The sequence below is a fragment of the Populus alba genome, chromosome 19 (assembly GCF_005239225.2).
Source record: "Populus alba chromosome 19, ASM523922v2, whole genome shotgun sequence".
Lineage (NCBI taxonomy): Eukaryota > Viridiplantae > Streptophyta > Magnoliopsida > Malpighiales > Salicaceae > Populus > Populus alba.
In genome coordinates this window covers 12,876,987-12,899,073 of record NC_133302.1, presented here as the reverse complement: position 1 = coordinate 12,899,073, position 22,087 = coordinate 12,876,987, and the positions used below count along the sequence as shown (strand labels likewise).

The 22,087-nt window shown below is 30.5% G+C and overlaps 1 protein-coding gene and 1 long non-coding RNA gene across 8 annotated transcripts; one reads left to right on the top strand and one right to left on the bottom strand.

Moving 5' to 3' along the window:
* Positions 1–11,468: 11,468 nt before the first annotated feature.
* Positions 11,469–17,878, bottom strand: LOC118042932 (uncharacterized). 7 transcript variants are annotated; one of them, XR_004686535.2, is made up of 10 exons: positions 17,733–17,878; positions 17,394–17,632; positions 17,240–17,298; positions 14,988–15,047; positions 14,807–14,876; positions 13,873–13,942; positions 13,081–13,107; positions 12,042–12,107; positions 11,800–11,847; positions 11,469–11,671 (listed from the first exon to the last, which is right to left on the bottom strand). XR_004686535.2 is itself a non-coding variant. In XM_035050702.2 (9 exons), the coding sequence occupies exons 2-8, from the start codon at positions 17,613–17,615 to the stop codon at positions 12,058–12,060; spliced, it is 558 nt and encodes a 185-aa protein (XP_034906593.1). In that variant the 5' UTR covers positions 17,616–17,632; positions 17,733–17,878; the 3' UTR covers positions 11,766–11,964; positions 12,042–12,057. The 7 variants fall into 7 exon arrangements, 4 of the variants coding, with proteins under 4 accessions (XP_034906593.1, XP_034906594.1, XP_073262581.1 ...); XR_004686534.2 differs by having other exon boundaries at positions 11,800–12,107; XM_035050702.2 differs by lacking the exon at positions 11,469–11,671 and having other exon boundaries at positions 11,766–11,964.
* A 2,059-nt stretch (positions 17,879–19,937) lies between these two features.
* On the top strand, positions 19,938–21,274 carry LOC140955124 (uncharacterized). The gene is made up of 2 exons (XR_012168858.1): positions 19,938–20,518; positions 21,109–21,274. It is a non-coding gene; the product is annotated as an uncharacterized lncRNA (long non-coding RNA).
* Positions 21,275–22,087: the final 813 nt, after the last annotated feature.

The following is a 22,087-nucleotide window of genomic DNA, read 5'->3' as shown; positions in this document are numbered from 1 at the left end:
TTTCCCATGCGTGCTCCAACCAGAAAGCATTCCATAAGCTGGAAAATCACTGATAGTCCACATCAAAGCCGCCCTCATAAGGAAATTTTGTTTCCTCGATATATCATAAGTCAGAGATCCGGAGGACCACAACTGCGCCAGCTCATCTATCAACGGTCGAAGACAAACATCTATATTCCGCCCCGGGCTACTTGGACCGGGTATGACAGTAGATAGAAACATGAACTCTGGCCTCATACACATTCCCGGTGGCAAGTTATAAACTGTGAGAATGACCGGCCAACAAGAATAGGGAGCAGCAAATGACACAAATGGGTTGAACCCGTCTGTACACAACCCAAGTCGGACATTCCTTGATTCAGCAGAAAAGTCAGGATGCACACTGTTAAAGCGTTTCCACGCTTCGCCGTCAGAAGGATGCACCATCACACCATCAACGGCATCGTGTGTTTGGTGCCATGTCATGTGCTCAGCAGTCCTTGGTGACATAAATAAACTCTGCAGTCTAGGTGTGATCGGGAAATATCTAAGTTTTTTATATGCCACTAGAGTCTTCCCCCTGCCAGTTCTGGGTTTGTAACGGGAATGCCCACATGTCATGCACTCGGTCATCTCTGCATTTTCAAGGTAGTATAACATGCAGAAGTTAGGGCACATGTCAATTTTCTGGTATCCTAAACTGAGGGGTTTCATCATGGACTTCGCAGCATAGAAGTTCTCTTTGAGCCTGTTCCCTTCAGGTAAAATGCTTCTTGCCCAATTAATAATTTTGTCATACCCAGCCTCACTCAACTCGTGATCTGACTTCATGGTGAACACCTGTGCCACGGCCGATAATTTACTGTGGTTTGTGCAGCCATCCCATAATGGTTCGTCAGAATCTTTCAACAAATCAAAAAACCTAGATGCCTCTGCATTAGGTTCTTCTTCTACAATTGGACATTGATTGACATTATCTTGATTCATTCTCATTGCATCCATAACCATGTTTCTGTAAGGATTAGTGTTGTCATTTGCCGCTTCATGCACGTTGCTAGCACTAGAAGTTGACCCAACCACCGTTTCTCCCATTCTCCTATTACTAACAAATACCTCTCCATGTGCATACCAACACTCGTAATCCTCCACAAACCCTTTGTGTAGAAGATGCATCATTACAACATCTGGATGCAGATACTTTTTATTTTGACACTTCTTGCATGGACACCTAATACCGCCTCCAGTAAAAATTTTGGGAATAGATGTTGCAAAATTAATAAAACCCTGAACCCTGTTACAATAATCCATCCTCCGCAATCCTTGGGGTGAATCTAGATACATCCATGAACGATCATCCATAACTTCTATCGAACCTCTATAAAAAGGACCCATTAAGCAAGCTCTTAATTATTTCAAAACATAACATGTAATTCGGTAATTCTACAAATTAAGTTTTAACAATTTACAAACAAATACAATCTTACAAAATATAAAACAAACCATAACAAGTATAAAATTATACATTCATATACTACAAGTTTGTTTGAGAAATAACAATAAAACATGTACATCTACAAAAAAAAATACATATAATAAAAATTTTAAAAGATAGAATTACTTACAAAAAATGATAAAATCTATCGGTAAATCAGAACACGGATGTTGTGACCACAAAACTTCAAGAAACACAACTTGTTGTGCTGAGATGAGGAAGATTTTTTTTTTTGGGCGAGGGGGGGCTGGTTATTTGCAGATGGGGAGGGTTAGGATTAGGAAGAAGAAGGAGAAATGGGGAGGAGAGTGTCGGCAGAGTGGCCATATATTCACTTTTGCCGACGGTTTTATTCCGTCGGTGAATACGTCGGCGAAACCGTCGGTAATTCTAACGGGCAATCGACACATCACCGCACGGACCTGCTATTCAAATCCCTCGGTGATTCCGTCGGTATTTTTAACAGTGCACCGGTCGCGTCACCGGTACGGATCTGGCATTTCAAATCCGTCGGTGATTCCGTCGGTATTATTGACGGTGAACAGGTCCCATCACACGTACGGCTCCCCGGTTTTCATTCCGTCGGTGAGTCCGTCGGTAAAATCACCCGCCAAAACCTCCGCGCCTTTTTTTCATTAATTCTGAATTTTCTGTCGGTAATTCAATCGGTAATTACCGACGGATATAGTCCGTCGGTAATTACCGACCTAATTACCAACTAAATTATTCCGTCGGTGATTTCGACTGAAAAATACCGACAAAAAAAATTCCGTCGGTGAGTCCGTTGGTATTTAGCGAATTTCTGGTAGTGTTTAGGTGACCCAATAGGTTGATCTAATGACTCAGTTGACCCGGCAAGACTTGGTTACAACTCATTGATTATATATTTATTTTTAACTAAAATATATCATTTTTATTTATAAAAAAAAATTGGGGTTGACCCAGTGACCTGGACAAAACCCATGATCCGGGTCTTGGACCGAATCAATCACTAGATCGGGTTTAAAAACTCTGCATGGAAGAACAACCTTGGACTGAATAGCGTAGCAACTAAGAGATGGTCCTGTATTTTAAACTCTTCAACAATCTTAGTTGTATTGTACTGTATATATACAATAATGGAATAGAATTCATGTTTGCCAAATACATGTTTTTGTTCGATCTAAAACTGAAACTTTGATGACATGTTCTACAATTTTAAAATTTCCTTGAAGAAGAAAAATAAAGAAATTAAAGTCAATAGAAAGATAGAATGAGAAAAATCACCATGGCCTCAAGCACATGCATGTGCTTGTCGACCGAAACTTAAAACATCTCCATCAATCTGTCTAGGCCGTATGGATTATCTCGATAGGAGAAGAAACCAGGATTGGGTGGCTGCAGAAAGCTGACGTAGTTTTACAATATTAAAATGCATAGGTTAAATTCGCAGCCGAGCAACTGTAGTTTTAGACGTTGCTAGCTTGGGTCCCATGCAAATACTGAAGAAAGCAGCTTGGATAGAAATTTGGCTCCATAAAGAGAATCAGAGAAATAGCCTTCACGATTTGTCCTTACACAAAATGTTGGTTTATTATTACATTTACAATTCTAAGTACATTACAGTTGAGAAGAAAGAACAGAGAGAGAACATCACACGATTACCAATCGACCAATAAAGAAAATAGAAGTTGAGGAGATGGGAGTTCAATGACTAGAAAAGGAAAGAAACAGACAGAGACAGGCAAGTCATAAATGGAAAATATATGCACTAATAAGGTTTTAGGGATGTTGTTGTGTTGTTAGTTCTTACCTGAGAGGACAGAAGTTGTTTGATAGTCAGTGATGGTCACTTGTTAGAGACCAATATTAAAGAATACATGTAGGAGATTTTGTACAAAATAGGGGATTGTGTTGTTAATAGCATAATTTAAAAACTCAGTCCGGTCAGGCGAGTCGAGAACCGGTAAACCCGGGGCTAGAGCTGGGTAAAATAAAAAATCAGCAAGGGATTTGACCTGGCAAAACTCGGTCGACCCGGAACTTCCAAATCCTAGATAAATCCAAATGAAACCTGAATGTTTTTAACGATGTTTTACAGGCAAATTATATATATATATACCATTTTGTTTTTCAGTGCTTGATTTTTCAAGTAAAACAGTATGATAGGTTATGAAATCATCAAGGATGGTAATTTTCGCATATTATTTAATCAAGTGTTTTCATTATAGAAATTCAAGATCCATCAGTATTTAAAGGATTTTCTATAGCTGAGCGGTGATCCATCCTAATTATGTTTCTGGGCTTCCATGCTAATAACTTAAAGTTTTTATAAAGCCAAAAAAAAAAAAAGGCTTAGATTCAGTTGAATCTCTATTATATTTTTCATTGCAATTTTTTTTATTTGTGACATGCAAAAAAAAATTAAATCATATTTAAAACACTTTTCAATTGGTTATTTATTTGCTCAAGTCCAATTGCAATGGCAATTAAAATACTTATTTTATCAATGAATATTTTTAGAATGCTAGTACAATTTTACTGATAAAATATAATTATATAACTAGAAAAGGATTTTAGCTTGAATTTATTTGTGTGAGTGGAAGGCAGGATTAGTATAGTTGTTGCTGCTTGTGTGGACAATTAGCCTCGATAAAAACATTAGAAAAGAAGGTTTAGTGAAAAATATTATTTAAAATAAAGTATTGCTTAATATATAATATTTATTTGTTAATTATGTTTTAAATGTAGATTTTATAAATATTAATGAGATTGAAGATAATTGTGATTATGGAATTTCAAATAAGTATGATGATGTTTTATTAGTTGTCGATAAAATAAATCAATTCCATCGACATTTGATACAATTTTTTCTTCTAAGGACACCAAAGAGCTTAATGTGTTCATTCAAAAAAAATATATGTTTTGTTGATTTAGAATTTATTTTTTTGGATGTTTTGTTTTAAATATTTTAAAATTTATATTTGGTTTGTGTTTTGGATATTGAATTAAATTTACGTTGTTGGTTTAAAATTAAAATTTGATTTATAAAAGTATTACATTGTAACTAGTTAAGTGTTTTTTATAAATGTTGCGTTAGAATTCTTTCTTTTTTTTTTTTACCCGGGTCAACTCATCTGACTTGTGAGTCAATCATTGTACCGGGTTAGGTTTGTACACTCTTAACTTAAGAGTGTTTTTGGAACATTGTTTTTAGGGTTGTACTATTGTGTAAAATAATTTTATGCATGGATAAAAAATATTTTTCAATATGGCTTGAAAAATATTTTACATATAAATATTTTTTAATGGTGGTGGTGTGAGTCTCACTATGAGATAGTGGTGAAGATGGTGGTGAAGAAGAAAGTGCTTGTTACATGGCATTGATGGTGGAGGAGGTGTAGTAGTGGTAGTGATAGGGGAGAAACATATGTGATGTGATGATCTTATTTTATATCTAAATATTATGTGTATATTTGCATTGATGAATATGATAAATGGTGTGTTTAGAGCTACCTTTATGATGATGAACATGTATTTAAGATTGTTTTTAAAAGAGTTTTTATTAGAAAAAACTCTGTTAAAATTTAAAAAGAAAAAAATATTCTATTTTATATGAATATGATTCTTCTATATAATTTAAAGAAGTTTGTTACAATACCAAATTAAAATATATAAAAAAAGAGAGAGAAATAAAAGAAAAATTATAACTAAATAATTTTAATAATAGTTTCTTATAATGGTTTTAGTGTAGATTATTTGTACGTAAATTAATTGGAAGCTTATATCACAAGCTTCAGCTTGAGATGCCTATTTATTATTCTTCTGTAAGATAGAGAAGAAGAAAAATCTAGAAAATCATCCCCTAACCTAGAATAACCCACATCAAGGCCCTTCAATTTATTCAAAAGTTTATGATAGTATAGGAGTTTAATTATTTATTATTTAATCCCTTAATATTTTATTTAAGATTTTTTTTAATATGATTACGAAATCAAATGATATAGTAGTATTTTTTAATAACAATTGAAAATAATTAATAATTTAAATTTGATATGAATTGAAAAATAAAATATATTATATTATATGTTTTATAAAAAAAAAAGTATCACTTTTTTTATTTTAGTTTCAAGATATAAATGTTCTAAGTGCAATTTCATTCAATAAAAATAATAAAAATGAATATCGAGTTGAGAAAAATTATAAAAAATCTGGGTTATGAATTTTAATTTAGTATGATATTTGTTACTATTTTAAAAAAAAAACACAATAAGAACAACACAAATGAACATAATTATTACAAAATAAACTAAAAGAGCTAGTTGTTTTAATTTACTCAGTTGCACTATGCATGCTTTCACACTTTACTATGAGTTGTAGTGTCTTTTTTTGGTTTTGGTCACTGAACTTTTTTTATTCGATTGCATTCTATAATGTGCTGTTTTTTGTATTTTGTGAGTTGATGTTCTCTTATCTTTGCTTGTCCTAAAGGTTCAAAGGTTTTTATCATATTTCAAAACTTAATTACATGATAGTTTAATAAGGTATTATTAAAACACAATTAAAAAACAAGGGACCAAACTGAAAACCATGACAAAACAACATGGCTTTACTCATTTTCACCTAATAATTCTTTTTTGGTCCTTTTAGTTTTAGGATTCTTAGTTTTGATATGAAACTTCATTTATGTCATATTTTAGTATCTAAAGTTTTTATGAAACTTCATTTATGTCATATTTTAGTATCTTTGCTTGTCCTAAAGGTTCAAAGGTTTTTATCATATTTCAAAACTTAATTACATGATAGTTTAATAAGGTATTATTAAAACACAATTAAAAAACAAGGGACCAAACTGAAAACCATGACAAAACAACATGGCTTTACTCATTTTCACCTAATAATTCTTTTTTGGTCCTTTTAGTTTTAGGATTCTTAGTTTTGATATGAAACTTCATTTATGTCATATTTTAGTATCTAAGTTTGAGTGGAAAAAAAAATTGTTGAAAAATAGAAGAGTAGAGAGAAAGTTGTTAATTGATCATATTTTTAAAAATAAAATATCAACAAGCCTTATTTGATAAGATAAAGTTTTATTATGGTGTCTTTTTATCTTTTTATCTTATTGGAAAAGGTAGTACAGGGCTTTTGATTATTTTTTTATTTAGGGTGATTTTTCTTTTTTAAATAAAAACCGATTGATGTTGGTTTGAGGTTATACATTGTTTTATTGAAGTTTATAGGTTATATTTTTGGTGTTTTCAAGAGATGAAATGATTGAGAGATTGGTTTTATTGGTTCAAGAGATTAGGTTTTATTTAGAAGTGTGGTTGCAGTTGTTTATCAAAATATTTTTTATACCGAAATGCATCAAAATGATTTTTTTTTATTTTAAAAAAGTTATTTTTGAGATCAGCACATTAAAACGATCTCAAACATAAAATAAAATTTAATTTTTAGTAAAAATAAATTTAAATTTTTTAAAAAAGCTAGTTAATCCCGTTTTTAAATACCCCTAAAACTTGACTTTTCAACAACCTAAGGTAGTTGAAAAGCAGTAGATGATGTGGTGTTTGTATTGTAGACAAAACATCGTTTATTTTGTTTTTTTTATTATTATTTGAAATAGATGGGGGACGAGCCATACACTAATTTTATAGAGAAAAAAATGATGGTTAGTCGTGAAGTCCTACGAGCGCCTAGCATCCTTTGTTATAAACGATGCACTTGGGCTTTTTTGTTAAGGACTTTATGGTTTTTTCTAAAACAATTTTTTTATATTATAATTAAATTTTATTATAGTAAATTAATTAAGAAATATTTAATATATTATTTTATTAAATATCATTCTATTTTAACTTAGTTTTCAAATAAGATTATAGCATTTTTTATCATATTTGCGAACACTCTTTTGGTATAATTCTTTATTTTATTTTATTTTATTTTGAAATTATATTAATTGGCCATACTATGCATGTATAATTTTTATTATTATAAAATTAAATAAATAAAAAACTCTAAAAAGCTTCCGATGACATCCTGTGAGCATTCTATTATTCTTACATTTTTAAATATGTTGGTGTTGTCATTTTCAAAACATTATTTTTTTTTTATTAGAACTTACTTTTCTGGCTTTAATAAGGTTTTGCTTAAAAAAATAATTAGGTAAAAAAATTCCAAAACAAATAATAAAAAAACACATTAATTAGATAAAGAAGTTTTAATTAGAGAGATATATTTTTTTAATATTTATTTCAAATCTTCCAATTTTGTTTTATTTACTTATTCTAATTGCTTTCGGTTTAATAAAAAAAAAAAAAAACACATAGAATAGAAAGCCTATATTTTTTTGTTGTCGAGGAAAACAGAATGATAAGAAAAAAAGAAATTACAACACCAAATTATTTTGTTTTGATGGAATTTAAATTATTACTTTTTTAAAAAAAAAATTATTGATGTATAATTAAATAAAAAAAATTGAATAGCTTTTTTCTACACAAAATTAAATATCTTAATCTATATTTATCTCTTGTTGTTCTGATTTAGTTTTTAGTCAGTATTAAGAGCTTTTTTATATCATTTATTTATATATATAATACTCAATTTATAAAATTAAATGCATGTGTCAACTTTTTATTTAGCAATTGAGATTTTTCTTGACAATATTTATTTTTTTATGAATTAAAAATTAATTTTTTATCTGATTCATGGAAAAATGCAGGTGAACTAACTAGTAAGGACTATAAGGACCGTGACAACACAATAATATAATCAAATCAGTAAATAATTTATTATATATAAATAATCGAACAACTAAAACTATATATCAGAGTAAGGTCTGTTTTAAAACCGTTGAAGATTTTAGAAAGCAAATGGCAACTTTTAAGGCATTATTGTGTTGATGATAACAAGGCCAAAAAAGGAGGGTTATTTATTGTTTTTATTGCCAAGAGCTACTATTTATTGTTGAAAATTCATTTACGTGCTGTTTAAAGTTATTTTTTTATTATAATTGAATTTAATTATAGTATTTAATTTAAATTCAATTGATAAATAACTTAAATTTACATATTTAAAAAAAGATAAAATTTAATTCATTTTATTTTTTATATTACCCTCATCACTTCCATCTTATTCCTTCAATGTCTCTAAAAACAAGATTGATAGATGGGTATTTTAAAAGGTTGATTTTAACGTAAATTTATTCTCTTCTGATTTGTAAATGTTAGTCTCTTATTTATTTTTGTGTATTTTTTAGAAATTAAATTCCATTTGAAATCCAATTCTTAATACCCAAAATGATTATAAATATGAGATTTCATTAAAACTTCTAGATTAAATTAAATTAAATTTAAAGAATTCTAAACATATTGTTAGTTTCTTTTCGCACATAGGAAATATAGTTTTTTTTTATGATTAAATTTAAGATAGCCACCAATATCTTTACCTAAATTTTTGTTTATAACTTTTTTTAAGGACTGGATGAATGTTTGAAATTAGTTTTTTTTTTTAATTTATTTTACATTTTGGATATATTTGATTGAAGGTAGTGACAATTGGAATGTATATAATGTTAAATTTGAATTTTATTTCTGAAAATTTGTTAAATTCCAAAGATCTTACAAATCAAAAGCTATAGTCAGGCAAAGATATTCTTGAACTAAAATCATGAATAGTCATATATCTTTGAGATGTTGAAAATGTATTCAATGACGAAAGTATGTATCTATTGGAGATGGTAAAGTTTTTGTCTCCTTTCCAATTGCTTCTGCCGTATGATTTCTACCAATAGAACTTTAGAGTCAAAATATAAAATATCTCTATTCTATAGTCATTCAAAAATAAAATTAAAATATAGTGCCATGTGCGTTCATAAACTAAGATATTCAAAAGCATTTATTCATCCTATATAATTAATATGATTTTTTTTTAGTTTAATTAACATAGATGTTTGGGCTAGTTTATACACTTTAATTAATCTTACAAACCCTAAAATTAATAATTATATAAGTGTTTAATGGTTCTGAGAAGATTTAAATTCATAATTATTAAAACTTGACAAGTTAAACTATTTCTAAAATTCTTTTAGCTTAACTTTAAATGTACAATTACTTGTAACATATAAAGTTATTTTTGAAATATTATATTTCAGAACTCATTTAATGGCACGTGGATATTTTAAAAAATATATATATCCTTACAAATCTTACTACCACCTGGATTGAAATTTTGAAATTATACATTAAGAGATCGGTTTTTCATTACACACACTAGTCATCTTCTTACATTTCATTATTCACGTCTCTTTATGGACATTTCTTTCTTTCTTAATCACTGAAACTTTCTATTTATTTTTTTTTCCTTTAGGTCATTGAACTTTCTATTTTTCAGTCTCATCCTTACAAGTTATGTCGGCATGATTTTTTGTGCTGACATTTATTTCTATCTGCATGTTCTTGCATATTTGATATGTTATTAAACAGCATTAAATTAAAACTTGATTTTACAAAATAAAATTTTAGATTATTGTTAAACCAAAAAAAAATGAAAATATGTAAAATAAATTAAATAGCTATTTTGTTAAAAGACATGAAAAACTTTAATTTCCATCCCTCAAATTTTAAATTATACATTTGGTCCCTATGGTTTAAACTTTTTTATATTTCAATCTGAAACTTTTATTTTTATCACATTTCAATCTTTGAATATTAAGAGATGAGAGAGAAAATTGTCCGGAAAAAAGGGGGGAAAAAGTCTTTCCTCAATTATATTTTGGCCAAAAAAATCAGAACTCAGTGTTAATGAATTCATCTTTGAAAATGAAATTTAATAAAAGCGGTTTCAACCTTAAACATGCTAAAACAATAAATTAAACTCGTAAGTTTTATTTTAATTTGGTTTGATTTTAGACTTTTGAATTGATTAGAGGGTGTTTTAGAAAAATAAAAATGCCTCTAAAATGTCTTTTAAATGTTTTTAAGTTGAAAACAAATTGAAAATAAGTTTTTTGAATTCAAAAATTTAAACCTTAATTTTCAATCACCTTCAATGATCATAAAATACCCTAACAGACAGCACGTCATTTGTTAAGTACGTGAGCAACATGTCTTCCATTAAAATAAAAAAGAAAAAGAAAATAGAGTGGAGAAAAAGAAAACACGTCCTCTTTAGTTTTTCTTTTTATTTTTAACGGAAGACACTTGTTCGCCTTAGCAGATGATCTCATCTTATCTGTTAAAAGCATTTTATGCTCTAGTGTTTTTATTAAGGAGAAACAATAAATCTATAGTGAACAACCTAGTTGTTTCAGTTTATTTTCTAATAATAATAATAATAATAAATCAATGACAAAATAACAGGAGCACTAGACTAATGAGCAAAACAAAAAAAAAAAATAAAAAAAAAAAAAAAAAAGAAGAAGAAGGAAAACAGGACAAAGGAAAAAATTAAAAAACAAAGAGCTCCAATCCAAGGACAAAAACAAAAAGAAAATAAACCAAAAATAATATTGATTTGCCAATCCACAATGCTCGTGGGTTTAAATATATAGCCTGGATAGTGTTTTACTTGATTTAAAAAAAAAATTATTAGAGACACGCACAAACTTTTTAAAATTTTATTATTTTTAATTTTTTTAATTAATACATTCTCTCATTTTTTAAAAAAAATATATTTAGGTTAATTTTTTAATTAACAATTAATATTTTCAATTCTTTTTATAATTTCATAATATTTTTAAAAAAATTATTGTAAATTATCTTTCATTTTCTTACACTTATATTCATGATAAAAAAAGTTGTGTTTTTAAATAAGATATTCATTGGAAAAACCACTCTTTACTCTAGTCTTTTAGTAATATTAACAACTCTTTTTTATTTAACAATTTATATATTTTTCAATTCATTTTATTATAAAACAGACATATCAAAAGCCCTTCTCCATGCAATATTGACTGTATATATGAAAACTAAAAGAAATTACCTCATCTTATGAGTGAAATTAACTAAACACTCATGTAAAATCCTTCTCCAAGAACTTGAACAACTCTATTATATCATATGCACACAAAGCGCATATGAAGGACTATTTTCATTTCAACCAATATCACATTTCAGGATTATATTTGAGAATCCAAGTATCAAAACCACCAATTTTCACAAAGAAAAAAAGAGCATTAGAATTTTTACCTTCTTACTTGTCGTTTTCCACCGTTTGGCTCGCACGCTAGAAAACACAAAACATCGTTATGTTGTCTCATTCTTCTTAATAACCAAACTAACATTGCAATTAATTAAGAAAGTAACAGAGATGCCAAATCTTGTGCTAAGAAAATCAAGGGAAATCATTGTTACCCCGTCTTCTGTGCAAATAACTTCCAAGTACTGCAATCACCACCATGGCTGGGCAATTACAAAAAAATTTCCACCATCAAAAAGTACTATTAAAAGTAATGATCAAGAAATTGCTTGAAAAGGCCTTGCAGACTGGTTTTCTCATATATTGATTGATCAATTTTCCTTCAAATGTGTAGAACATAATTCACTGTCAGCGAGATCTTCAGAAAACTCAGTCAGTAGGGCTTAAAGGTCATCACCTCAATGAAGAAGCTACTACAAAAGCTTCAGTCCACCTGTGACATCATCAACCACTTCAACAGGTCCTGCATATTAGTGTGAAGGAAAGAATTAGTTCAGAGAAAAGAAAACAGGTACTCGCCACAATGATTTCAGGTCAATGGTTACTTCGCTTTTTTGTTATCTGAAAGACACTTCCATTTTCAAGTTCCTGGCGGTATCATGGGCTAAATTTTAAATCATGTACGTCAAACCCATATTTTGAAATGACAAAATCATGATTTTAAGATCATTGAGTTGCTTAATGAGTCAGCCACCATGTTACCATAACCAAACCAAAGCCAGGTTTAAATCAACAGTTGTTTGGTAACAACATTGGAGAAGTGATTTTATCCAATTTAACAATCCCAAGGACTAGTTATGGGCAGACAAGCCAGAATAACAAAACTACCTACTGAAACTCAAGGCAAAAATTGAACTGGTAAATAAATATCAGATTATCATTGCTTCTTTTCACACTCCTATTCTTAGCCAGTAGCACAAGGAATCATAGAATTTACAAGGGAAAAAAAGGACTACAAAAACAGAGGTTTAGAGAATGGAAGCGTGGTTAACAGCATGCAGGCTCCACCAAATCGTTTCTCTTGTTAGTTTTTGAGTTCATATAAGGATAACACTGAATATATTCTGGAAAATAAGATTTGGGAGCACCCTATTATGAAAAAAGCCATGAATCAACCAATATCTTCAGTTAATTACATACTTGGAACTTTGAAGGTTAACAACAAAATTCAAGTAAAAAACTTGCTGACTTGTCAAAAGTTACATTTTCTATTGTTAATGTTGTAAAAATATGTTTACTACTTTTTTCTCATAATTTCCATATTTTCTGAAAGCTAGATTATGTAGTTCATAAATTCTTACATCTAATTTTACTATTTAATAGACCATTTTTTTATCTAAAGTAAAGCAAATTTAACAAACAAACTACAAATAGATCCAACACAGACAAATCATATAGCTGATATGACACAAGCATACTGGAACGGAAACTCTTACCAAGAATAGCCATCACTGTTCTTGAATCTGAATCAACAGCAACAAATAAATTTCAGTCCAACTTTTGTTAAAGACCAAAAGAAGCACTGTAGGTAAATTGGATAGCAAGCTTGTTGGAACAGACTTTTTGGTATAAATGAGTTTAAAGAAGCAAATCAGGCATTTGGAGCAACATCCATAACCAAAAAATCAAAGTGCGAGAAAGCTTGGTTTTTCTTCAGTTTTCAAGGAAACATGCTAATCCCATTCCCACTTGTTCAATTGTGCCATTAGAATATAGAAACACATGCATACTATCAAAATCTCAAGTTAATTTAAGAAAAAATAACAATCAAATTATTAGAGACTTGCAACTGCTAAAATGTTCAATGAATCAATAATATGATCACCTAGACTGTCAAAAATAGGTCTGCATGTCTGAGGTTTGAGATACTCCCAAGTTTCTAATCCATTAACTTCACAACAAATACTTTTTGGAAATTTATAAGCGAAATAAAATATCCCAAATGGCTTTGTGCTTCAAAAAAATTGAAGTGGTTTCTCGCTTCCATCTTTTAGCCAAATTCCTGCTACTGCCTCCCACCCCAACACTAACTACAGCTCAAATGCATTTTTCTACATCCTGTTTGTTCTACAAACTCATGAATTACCAATCTTCCTAAAATTTAAATTACAAAAAAAAAAAAAAAAAACCATTCCATGTGAGTTCAAGGCAAAAATAACTCCCAAAAAAATGAAATTTTATGAGCAATCATCAATCTAAATAAAATAAAAATCAGCTTTGCAACTCACTTGGAGCAATCTGTGTCCTTCCAGCATCAATAGTAATATGGGTTGGTAGTTTAAGTGATTTTGCCCTCTCCTGTAATAGTTGAAAATGAATTCGTCAAGAATGAATCAGACCAGATAAACAACAAATTATGGAAACCCTAATAAAAATAAAGGAGAACAACACTAGAACCAGTAGAATAAAAGGTCATAGTTGAAACATCAGACTCAGAATAAAATAGATAATAGTCTTAGCCAACGAAGCTTTAAAATTATATATATAAAAAAAAAAAAGGCATCATAAGTTGGTTGATCTTTTTACCTATTTAACTAGCATAACAGCAAACACAAATGCAATGGTTGAGAAAAACCTCGAAAAAGAGAAATTTGCTGCAAATATGAGCTTGGATGTTCAACTGGGATGCATTCCCAAGAATATCAAGAGGTACTAAGCAAACTTTCCAAATTTTTGTTGAGTTCATTTTGATGTCTGCCATTTTTTTAGGGTTCTCATCTGATGCACACATCAACTACAACTGATATTCAGTTTGATTGGCTGAATAGGTCAATGTACCACCAGGCTGCAAAGTGGCACCGGTAAAAACAAAGGTAGGCGTAGTGAATTGGGCTATAAGCTGGGAGAGGCGGCTTAAAAATTCACTTAGAAACCTAAACTTGCCATCAAGAAAGATGGTTGAAACAAGGCTAAAGGAAAATTCCTTTAACCTAAGACTAAAAAAATCCATAATATATCCGTGTCCAGATAAGGAGAACAGATTTTGTAGCTTTAAACATATAAAACTACACATCGGGAATTCATTTGTCATCCATTTATAGACTAACAAGTTAGATGATACTGTCTACTATTTTCCCTTGAAATAGCAAAAAAAAAATGATCCCATAGTATCAATTTGATGAAATTAACTGAGGTGACACACAAAAAAATTGACATACTGACTTGCAAAACAAGCATATCCTCCTCACTTTCAATTTTCACGACCACCTTTGGCTGAGCACATATCTCCCACCTGCATATTTGCAAAATATTTGAAACTGAAGAAGAAGTGGCACAAAAGAGAAAAGAGAGGAGCAAAAGCATAACCATATGGCTATGTCATTTAGAATAGCAAGTGTAGTACCTGTTTAAAGCCTTAGGTGCTCGGTTAAGAAGCTTTTTATACAGGCCCAAAGTTGCATGACTAAAACCAATGACAAATCACAAAAATTTAAACAGTGTTCAATTGTAGAAAAAGAATATGAAAATTAAGTGAATGAGATTTGCTAATGTTAATCTATCATTGAATAGGAGGACTGCACGTTCAAAGGAATATGGAAAAAATTTGACTCTTGTCAGTGTCAAGTAATTAACTATTTACTAAAGATCAGGAGAACGAACAGTCATCAAAGTAACAAATAATAATCTGCCTCAGTGCAAAAGAAACAGGGAAAGGTGAAAGAAGGGGATATGGTATCTAAGACTAGGGGTGTTCAAAAAAACCGACCAACCGATTAAACTGAAAAAACAGGAAAAAAAAATAACCGAAAAAACCGAACCGATAGAAAAAACCGAATAAACCGATTAAAAAACAAGAAAAATCACCCGATCCGGTTCGGTTCCGATTTAAAAAAGCTTAAACCGATTGAACCGGACCAAACCGAACCGGTTTAATTAATCTAAAATAAAGGTATAAAAAAAAACATTCTAAACCTAAATATCCTAACCCTACGTTTCCAGCCCCCCCCCCTCCCTTTACCCTTTCTCTTTTTCCAGCCGCCCCCTTCTATTTCCCCCCCGCTTCATGTACTCTCGAATCTTGTTAAGGTTCCTTTCTTGTTTTTAACAGCTATGGATCCCACTCTTTCACCTCTCCAATTCTCATACTTTATTCAAATAGCTCTTAATTGGCTTTCCCCTTTCCCCCTTCCCCTTTCCCCCATTTCAAGCTGCCCCACCCGTCCGTCCCTCCCTCCTCTTTGTGCTCTTCTCTCTCATATGTTAACATTAAATCTCTGGTTTATTTTATGGTCACTTCTCCTATAAGTGAGTCGAGCCTTATACCATGCCGCTCATCTCTTGAAGAAAGATCGCTAGCCTAACGTGACAGGCTTTAGCGAACAAGCAGGTCAAACCAGTTCTTATTAGAATCTCGTTGATTGAGACGCTTATTGTGAGTGGCAAATCAGCCTCCTGTTCTCTGGTTTATTTCATGGTCACCTTGCAAGAATGGTAGTAGCAAAAACATTTCAGTTTTTCAGATTTTTAATGTTAGAAAACTGATCCGAACCGAACAAAACCGGTTCGGTTTGAACCTGTTATCGGTTCAGTTCGGGTTATATTAACCAGGAATGCTATTTTCTGATTCAGTTGAATTTTTTGGTTAAAACCGGACCGAACCGGACCGTGAACACCCCTATCTAAGACCATATTTTAATCAGACAACAATTGCGGCAAAACAATAGGGTAAAAGTAGACCCTCTGTCCCTGGTGGAAACTGCTTCACCAAATAAATGAGGCTGGTGGAAACTGCTTCACCAAATAAATGAGACTGAAATATAGATCCAAATCGATAACTTCTCAACAGGATCTATAAGCCATATAGTTATGCGACATTCAAGGTAACATTCAATAAGTTGGTAGGTGTTGGGATGCAAAAGAGGCCATGAACCACAGCATACCCAGTAAAGCAGATTTGTAACCCAACTTTTGTGAAACTAAATAATCCAAACTTACCATATCTGAAAACACTAGCCAAGGCCATTTTTACTATTGGAAAATTTTCCACTTCTAAATTCACTTGCTAAATGTCTCAATGTTGTTCTTCATATGCCAACATGCCAATATCATAAAACAATTTAATCATATATTATCGTGTTACTTGTACACAAAACCAGGCTGTAGTTGGTTGTTCCCTTGACAATTAGTTAAGAAGCTATTCAGTAGATGCTCTCAGTGGTCAACAAGCTAGAAAATCAGCCATCATAGGATTTCTTGATAATCAGATAATCTCTCAATTGCCAAACCACCAATTAATAAAGTTTCTACTGATGAATTGTTATACAAATGATGTCAATAACTGATATCATAATTGATTTGGGTTCATAAAAAAAGAATAATCAGCTATCTTTAAAGTTGTTTGCTTCTATCTCTAGAACTGTCTATCTATTCTACAGAGAAGAGAACAGCCTCTGGACCCAGAAAGTAATTCAAGAATCAGCTAAAACTAGTTTACTCTAGCGAATTTGAATGTCATTTTTTAGCCTCTTTAGTCTAAATCTAACAAGATTTTGAAAAAGAAAAGGAATAATTCTGTAAAAAGAAAGTAAGATATAGCTCCCTTGTTCCAACTAATAGCTAACACATAGACAGCTCCTGAAGAATAAAGAAGGCAACCTGCATTGAGCTGCAATTTTCCCTTTTCCCATCTTAAGATCGTTTCTGACAACCAACACCTACATTAAAAAGGATAAAGAAATAAAAAAAATCATATAAGGAAATAGTAATGAGGACATACTTCATTTTTCAGATGGAAAAAAAAAGGCATTACCATCTTGAAATCATCAAGAATATCAGCCAGCTTATCAATCTCAAATGGTTCTTTGGACTTGTTTTTCTTGTTCCCATGAGGACTAGGGTTGGTTTTGGTGTCTTTAAGCACTTTTGGTGTTAACCTTAAAAAGATGAATGAAGGGCAGCGTGTCCCAATGCAGTAACCTAAAGCAAGGCAGCCTGCCCCAACTAATATGGCACTAAGCCAATTCAAATCCATCAAGTCAATTACTCTACCTGCAATTCAAACCCTAGATTATTACCATTATTATTATACATATGAAAACTTTAGCCTAAAAAAATAGAATAAGAATCATGGTTCGGGGAGAAGCTAAACCTGTGCAGTTGTTCAGAAACCGATCACCACGAAATGATCAATTGAGATGCGCACTTCTCCTGCCTCTACGATTTAGGTTAAACCCAGCAGAATACACTGTGTGTATCGAGTCATCTTTTTATTTTTTCACTGGCTAGTTTGCTGCTGCTGCTACGGGTATTATATATATAAACATACACACACACACACTGCCTATTTCAAGTCAGATCTTTTTCATAAAAAAAAAATAATAATAAATATACAGATTTTTTTCAATCTATTTTTTATATAAAAAATTAAAAAACTTATGTACATATTTAATATATTAAATTAAAAATTATGTACAATAAAAAAATATATAAAAAGTTATTAACAATATATAAAGATAAAAATCAAAAAAATTAAAAGCATATATAAACCAAGATATTAATTCTCATAACTTGGATCTTTAAAGTAGTCGTGTTTAAGAACCTTATTTATAAAAATTAATTTTTTATTTAATTAAATTATAATAAAAATAAAAATATATAAAATTGATTAAATAAAATAAAAGGTAAAAACATATTATGCAAAGTTATATATATTTAAAATATTATCTAAAAATAATTTTTTACAATTTTTTAATATAAAATTTATTGATATAAAACATAAAAAAATTATAATTAAATTAGAAACATCTCTTAAAAAAGTTAAATGCATATAAAATAACGAAAAAATAACCGCTATTTAAAAGAGTCTAAATAAACAAAATAAAAGAAAGAATGGATATTAATTTACATTTAAATTTAAAAATTATTTAAAAAAAAAATATAATATATATATTATATATATATATATATATATATATATAAGAAGTTAGATCCAAATTGAAGAGGTATAAATTTTGGTTAAAAAAAATAACCTTTTTAGGAGAGGCCTATAAATATGATAGAGATTCAAAGTTTTCTTGGATTTTCAAGTTGTTATGGGAGTTTATTGAGGGATTTTTAATAATAGCAAAAACCCCTTTGACTTAGTTGACATAAGAAGAAGTAAGGTGGGAATGGACAAGAGAATGCTTTTGGGAACCAAAAGGAAGACTAACAACTGCTTTTTATTGATAATTCCCTCATAATTAAAAGGGTTTATTGTTTATAAGGATGTATCAAAGAAGAGGCTAGGTTGTCTTTCGATGCAGTATGAAAGGGTGATTACCTATGCTTCAAGGCAATTGAAACTTCATGAGGTTAATTATCCTTCTTTATTACTTAGAGTTTGCCATTATAGTGTTTGTTTTAAGAGTTTAGAGGCACTACTTATATGACTCTCAAGTTTAAATTTTTAAAAATTATAAGAGTTTGAAAAATATAATGTCACATAAAGAGCTAAATATACAACAACAGAAAAATGGATAAAATTGATCAAAGACTGTGAGTAAGATGTAGTTGTTCATATGACTGAGAAGCTATTAGGGTCATCACTCTTAGGTTGGGTTCTAATTGTTGTTATGCTAGGAAATACTCTTTTTTTTAAAATGCATGATTATTCAAAAACCCTTACTAAAGTGCTTGTTGTAATGTTTTGAAATTTATAAGATAGGATATTACAACAAAGCCCTTGGAGGCTTAAAGAGAGGGTATAAATGATTGAAGGGTAGTGTGGTAATTGACCAATAGTTGATAAATATAAATAGGAAGTAAAAAAAAAAAGAAAAGAAAAGGGAAAGTGATCTGAAATTAGAGAGCAGAACCGTGAGAGAGAAGAGAGAAAGAAGAAGAAGAGAAAAGAAGGGAAAAAGGAAGAGATTTAGAGGAAATAAGTGAAAAAGGTAAGATTTAGGTTGTTTAATATGTATAATATGTTAATTCAACTTTAATTTCAGTTTTGATGAATGTTAGGGTTTTGAGAATTTGTGTTTTGGGTTTAATTGATGAATTAAATTGAAGGTTAGGGGTTGATTGTTGTGTTTAATTGATGATTTAGTTGATTATGGAAGATTGTGATGATTTTGAGTTATAGTTTTGTTTGAATTGTGAATTTGTGTTTGAAATCAGGGGATAACAGTAGGTGATCTGTTGAAATTCTGGGTTTGAGGTTGAAGATGACGAAAATTCAATTTGGTCCCTCAATTTCCGAAAATTACAGTTTAGTCCCCGAACTTTGGAAAATTACAAATTGGTCCCTGAAGCATGTTCCAAGATTCTGAACAGAATAACATATGAATTATGGACAGAATTACTGTATAGATAAGATAATTTTAACACTTTCAATTTAGTCCTCCAATTTGACAAAAAGTACGATTTGACCCTAAAAATTTAGTAAAATTCCAGAATGATCCCTGAAGCATAATGATACATCCTGGACAGAATTGAGGATTAATTAAGGTCAGAATTTCAGTATATTCATGGATTTATGACAAATTTCAGTTTGGTCCTCCATTTGATAAAAGTTACAATTTGGCCCTAAAAATATGGAAAAATTCCAGATTAGTCCCTAGCTGTAATATTAGCTTTTGCAGATTAGTTTGATGAATAATTAAGGGTTACTTAGTGAATTATTACCAATTTTATTAGTTGTTTTTATTATGGATTAGATTTCGGGAAAACCGTTAGACTTTGGGTTTTTGAGAAAATTGACTAGTTAGTTCAAAAACATATAGGGTTACGGAATACACCCTTAGTTAAGTGTATTAAATAGGTTAAATGTTCTTTCGAGTCGTTCTTGAATATGTCTCCTTTGTATTCAGATAATCCTGATATTCTACCGACGGGACGTCAGTAGGATTTTCTTCAGTGTCTGCTTTTGGCTTCTATTTGCTTTTGAGTCAGGTGAGTGGATAATTTTCCATATGCATGAGAAATAGTATAAATATTTGATTTGTTAATATGAATTGGATCATGCTTCTTGATAATATATATTGATTATTATCCTTGTTATGATAAAGCATGATCAATTATTGAATCTGAATTCTTGATATGAACCAGTATGTATTTTGAAGTGAATTCTGAATTGATAGCTCCTCATTTGATTGATGTCATGAGTTGAGCTTTGAGATATGAATATGTTTGTTTGATTATGATTATAAACCTATGGTATGTCAGTCAGAATACCCATGCTAACAGGGTAGTGTTAGTCTTTGTGCACATCGTATCTGAACCCTAGTTGGTCGGGGGAGACACCAACCTGTGTGGACTGATCATCCAACAGTACGGAGCCTCATGCTCATTGCATTTTGATTTTCTGACGAGTTCTACCATATGATATTCTTGTTATGGCCTATTTGATAAACCTTCGTATAAGAACTAAAGCCATACTTGTATATATATTTCTCATTGCTATATTACCTCGTGTGTGTGTATTGAACGTTATCTACTCACTGAGTTGTTGAACTCACCCTCTCATTATTTATTCTTTTCAGGCTTATAGCTTGATAGCGGGTTACTTTTGTTGAACCTTCCGAACCTGCTTTTGGTTGTAATTTGTATCTTTCTTTTTATGTCAAGTTAGTGCTCCAAAACTATGAAATTATATTAACTCTTGTATTAAGACAATCGAATTATGTTATGAAATTAATTTGTTGTTAATGCTGTGCTAAACTCTGATTGAGTTGTTCAAAAGATTGTATGTAAGTTTGGGTTCGGATAGGTTTGGAACCTTGGAGGGGAACCTTGCCTATGTGCCGGTCATGGATCCGGGATTCGGGTCGTGACACTTGTAATCTTAGAATTTCTTGGGATGTTATAGAGTGCTTGTGATTTTAGAACTTCCTATGATATGCCATGTAAATGTATAAGCTTATCCATTTCAAACACTATTATAACATAACTTATTTTGTATCCGATTCAACTAATTACATATGATGGTTCAATTGACTACCATAATGTTGCTTTGATAAGTTGTGTTTGTTGCTCCTTTTATTTTTATCTAAAAAGACCTCATATTAGCAGTAAAAAGATTTATAAATTGATAATAAAATGCTCTTTCAAGAGCAACCATGGATAGTTGACTAAATTGTTTTTGTACTTGGATGTGACATTATACGATGCAATATATAGTCATTATACATTCAAGTTACTAAATATACATCCAAAAACAAAAACAAACAAAAAAAAGTTCATCCATAGAGCATTGAATGAATAGTTAGTGTGAGCAATTAAGAGAGGTCGACTTCTTAGCTATGAAAAGTCTGATAATCCACCAACTCCTCATGTTCTAGAAAGTCAACCAGTGTTAGGGTCCCATTTGTTTGCTGGAAAATAGTTTTATTTTAAAAAGTGAATTTAGAGAAAAATGAATTCCGGAAAAGTATTTTTCGATGTTTGGTAGTGTAATGGAAAATAAGTTGAAAAATATTTTCCAGTGTTTGGTTATGTAATGAAAAATGAGCTGGAAAATAA

Excerpts from the sequence above, each read along its gene's own strand:
- LOC118042932 (XM_073406480.1), bottom strand. The coding sequence starts at position 17,615 with ATGGATTTGAATTGGCTTAGTGCCATATTAGTTGGGGCAGGCTGCCTT. Across the intron at positions 17,299-17,393 it reads TTCTTGATGATTTCAAGATG|GTGTTGGTTGTCAGAAACGA; the intron begins GTAATGCCTTTT and ends TTTTTAATGTAG. Across the intron at positions 15,048-17,239 it reads AAAATTGCAGCTCAATGCAG|TCATGCAACTTTGGGCCTGT; the intron begins GTTGCCTTCTTT and ends CATTGGTTTTAG.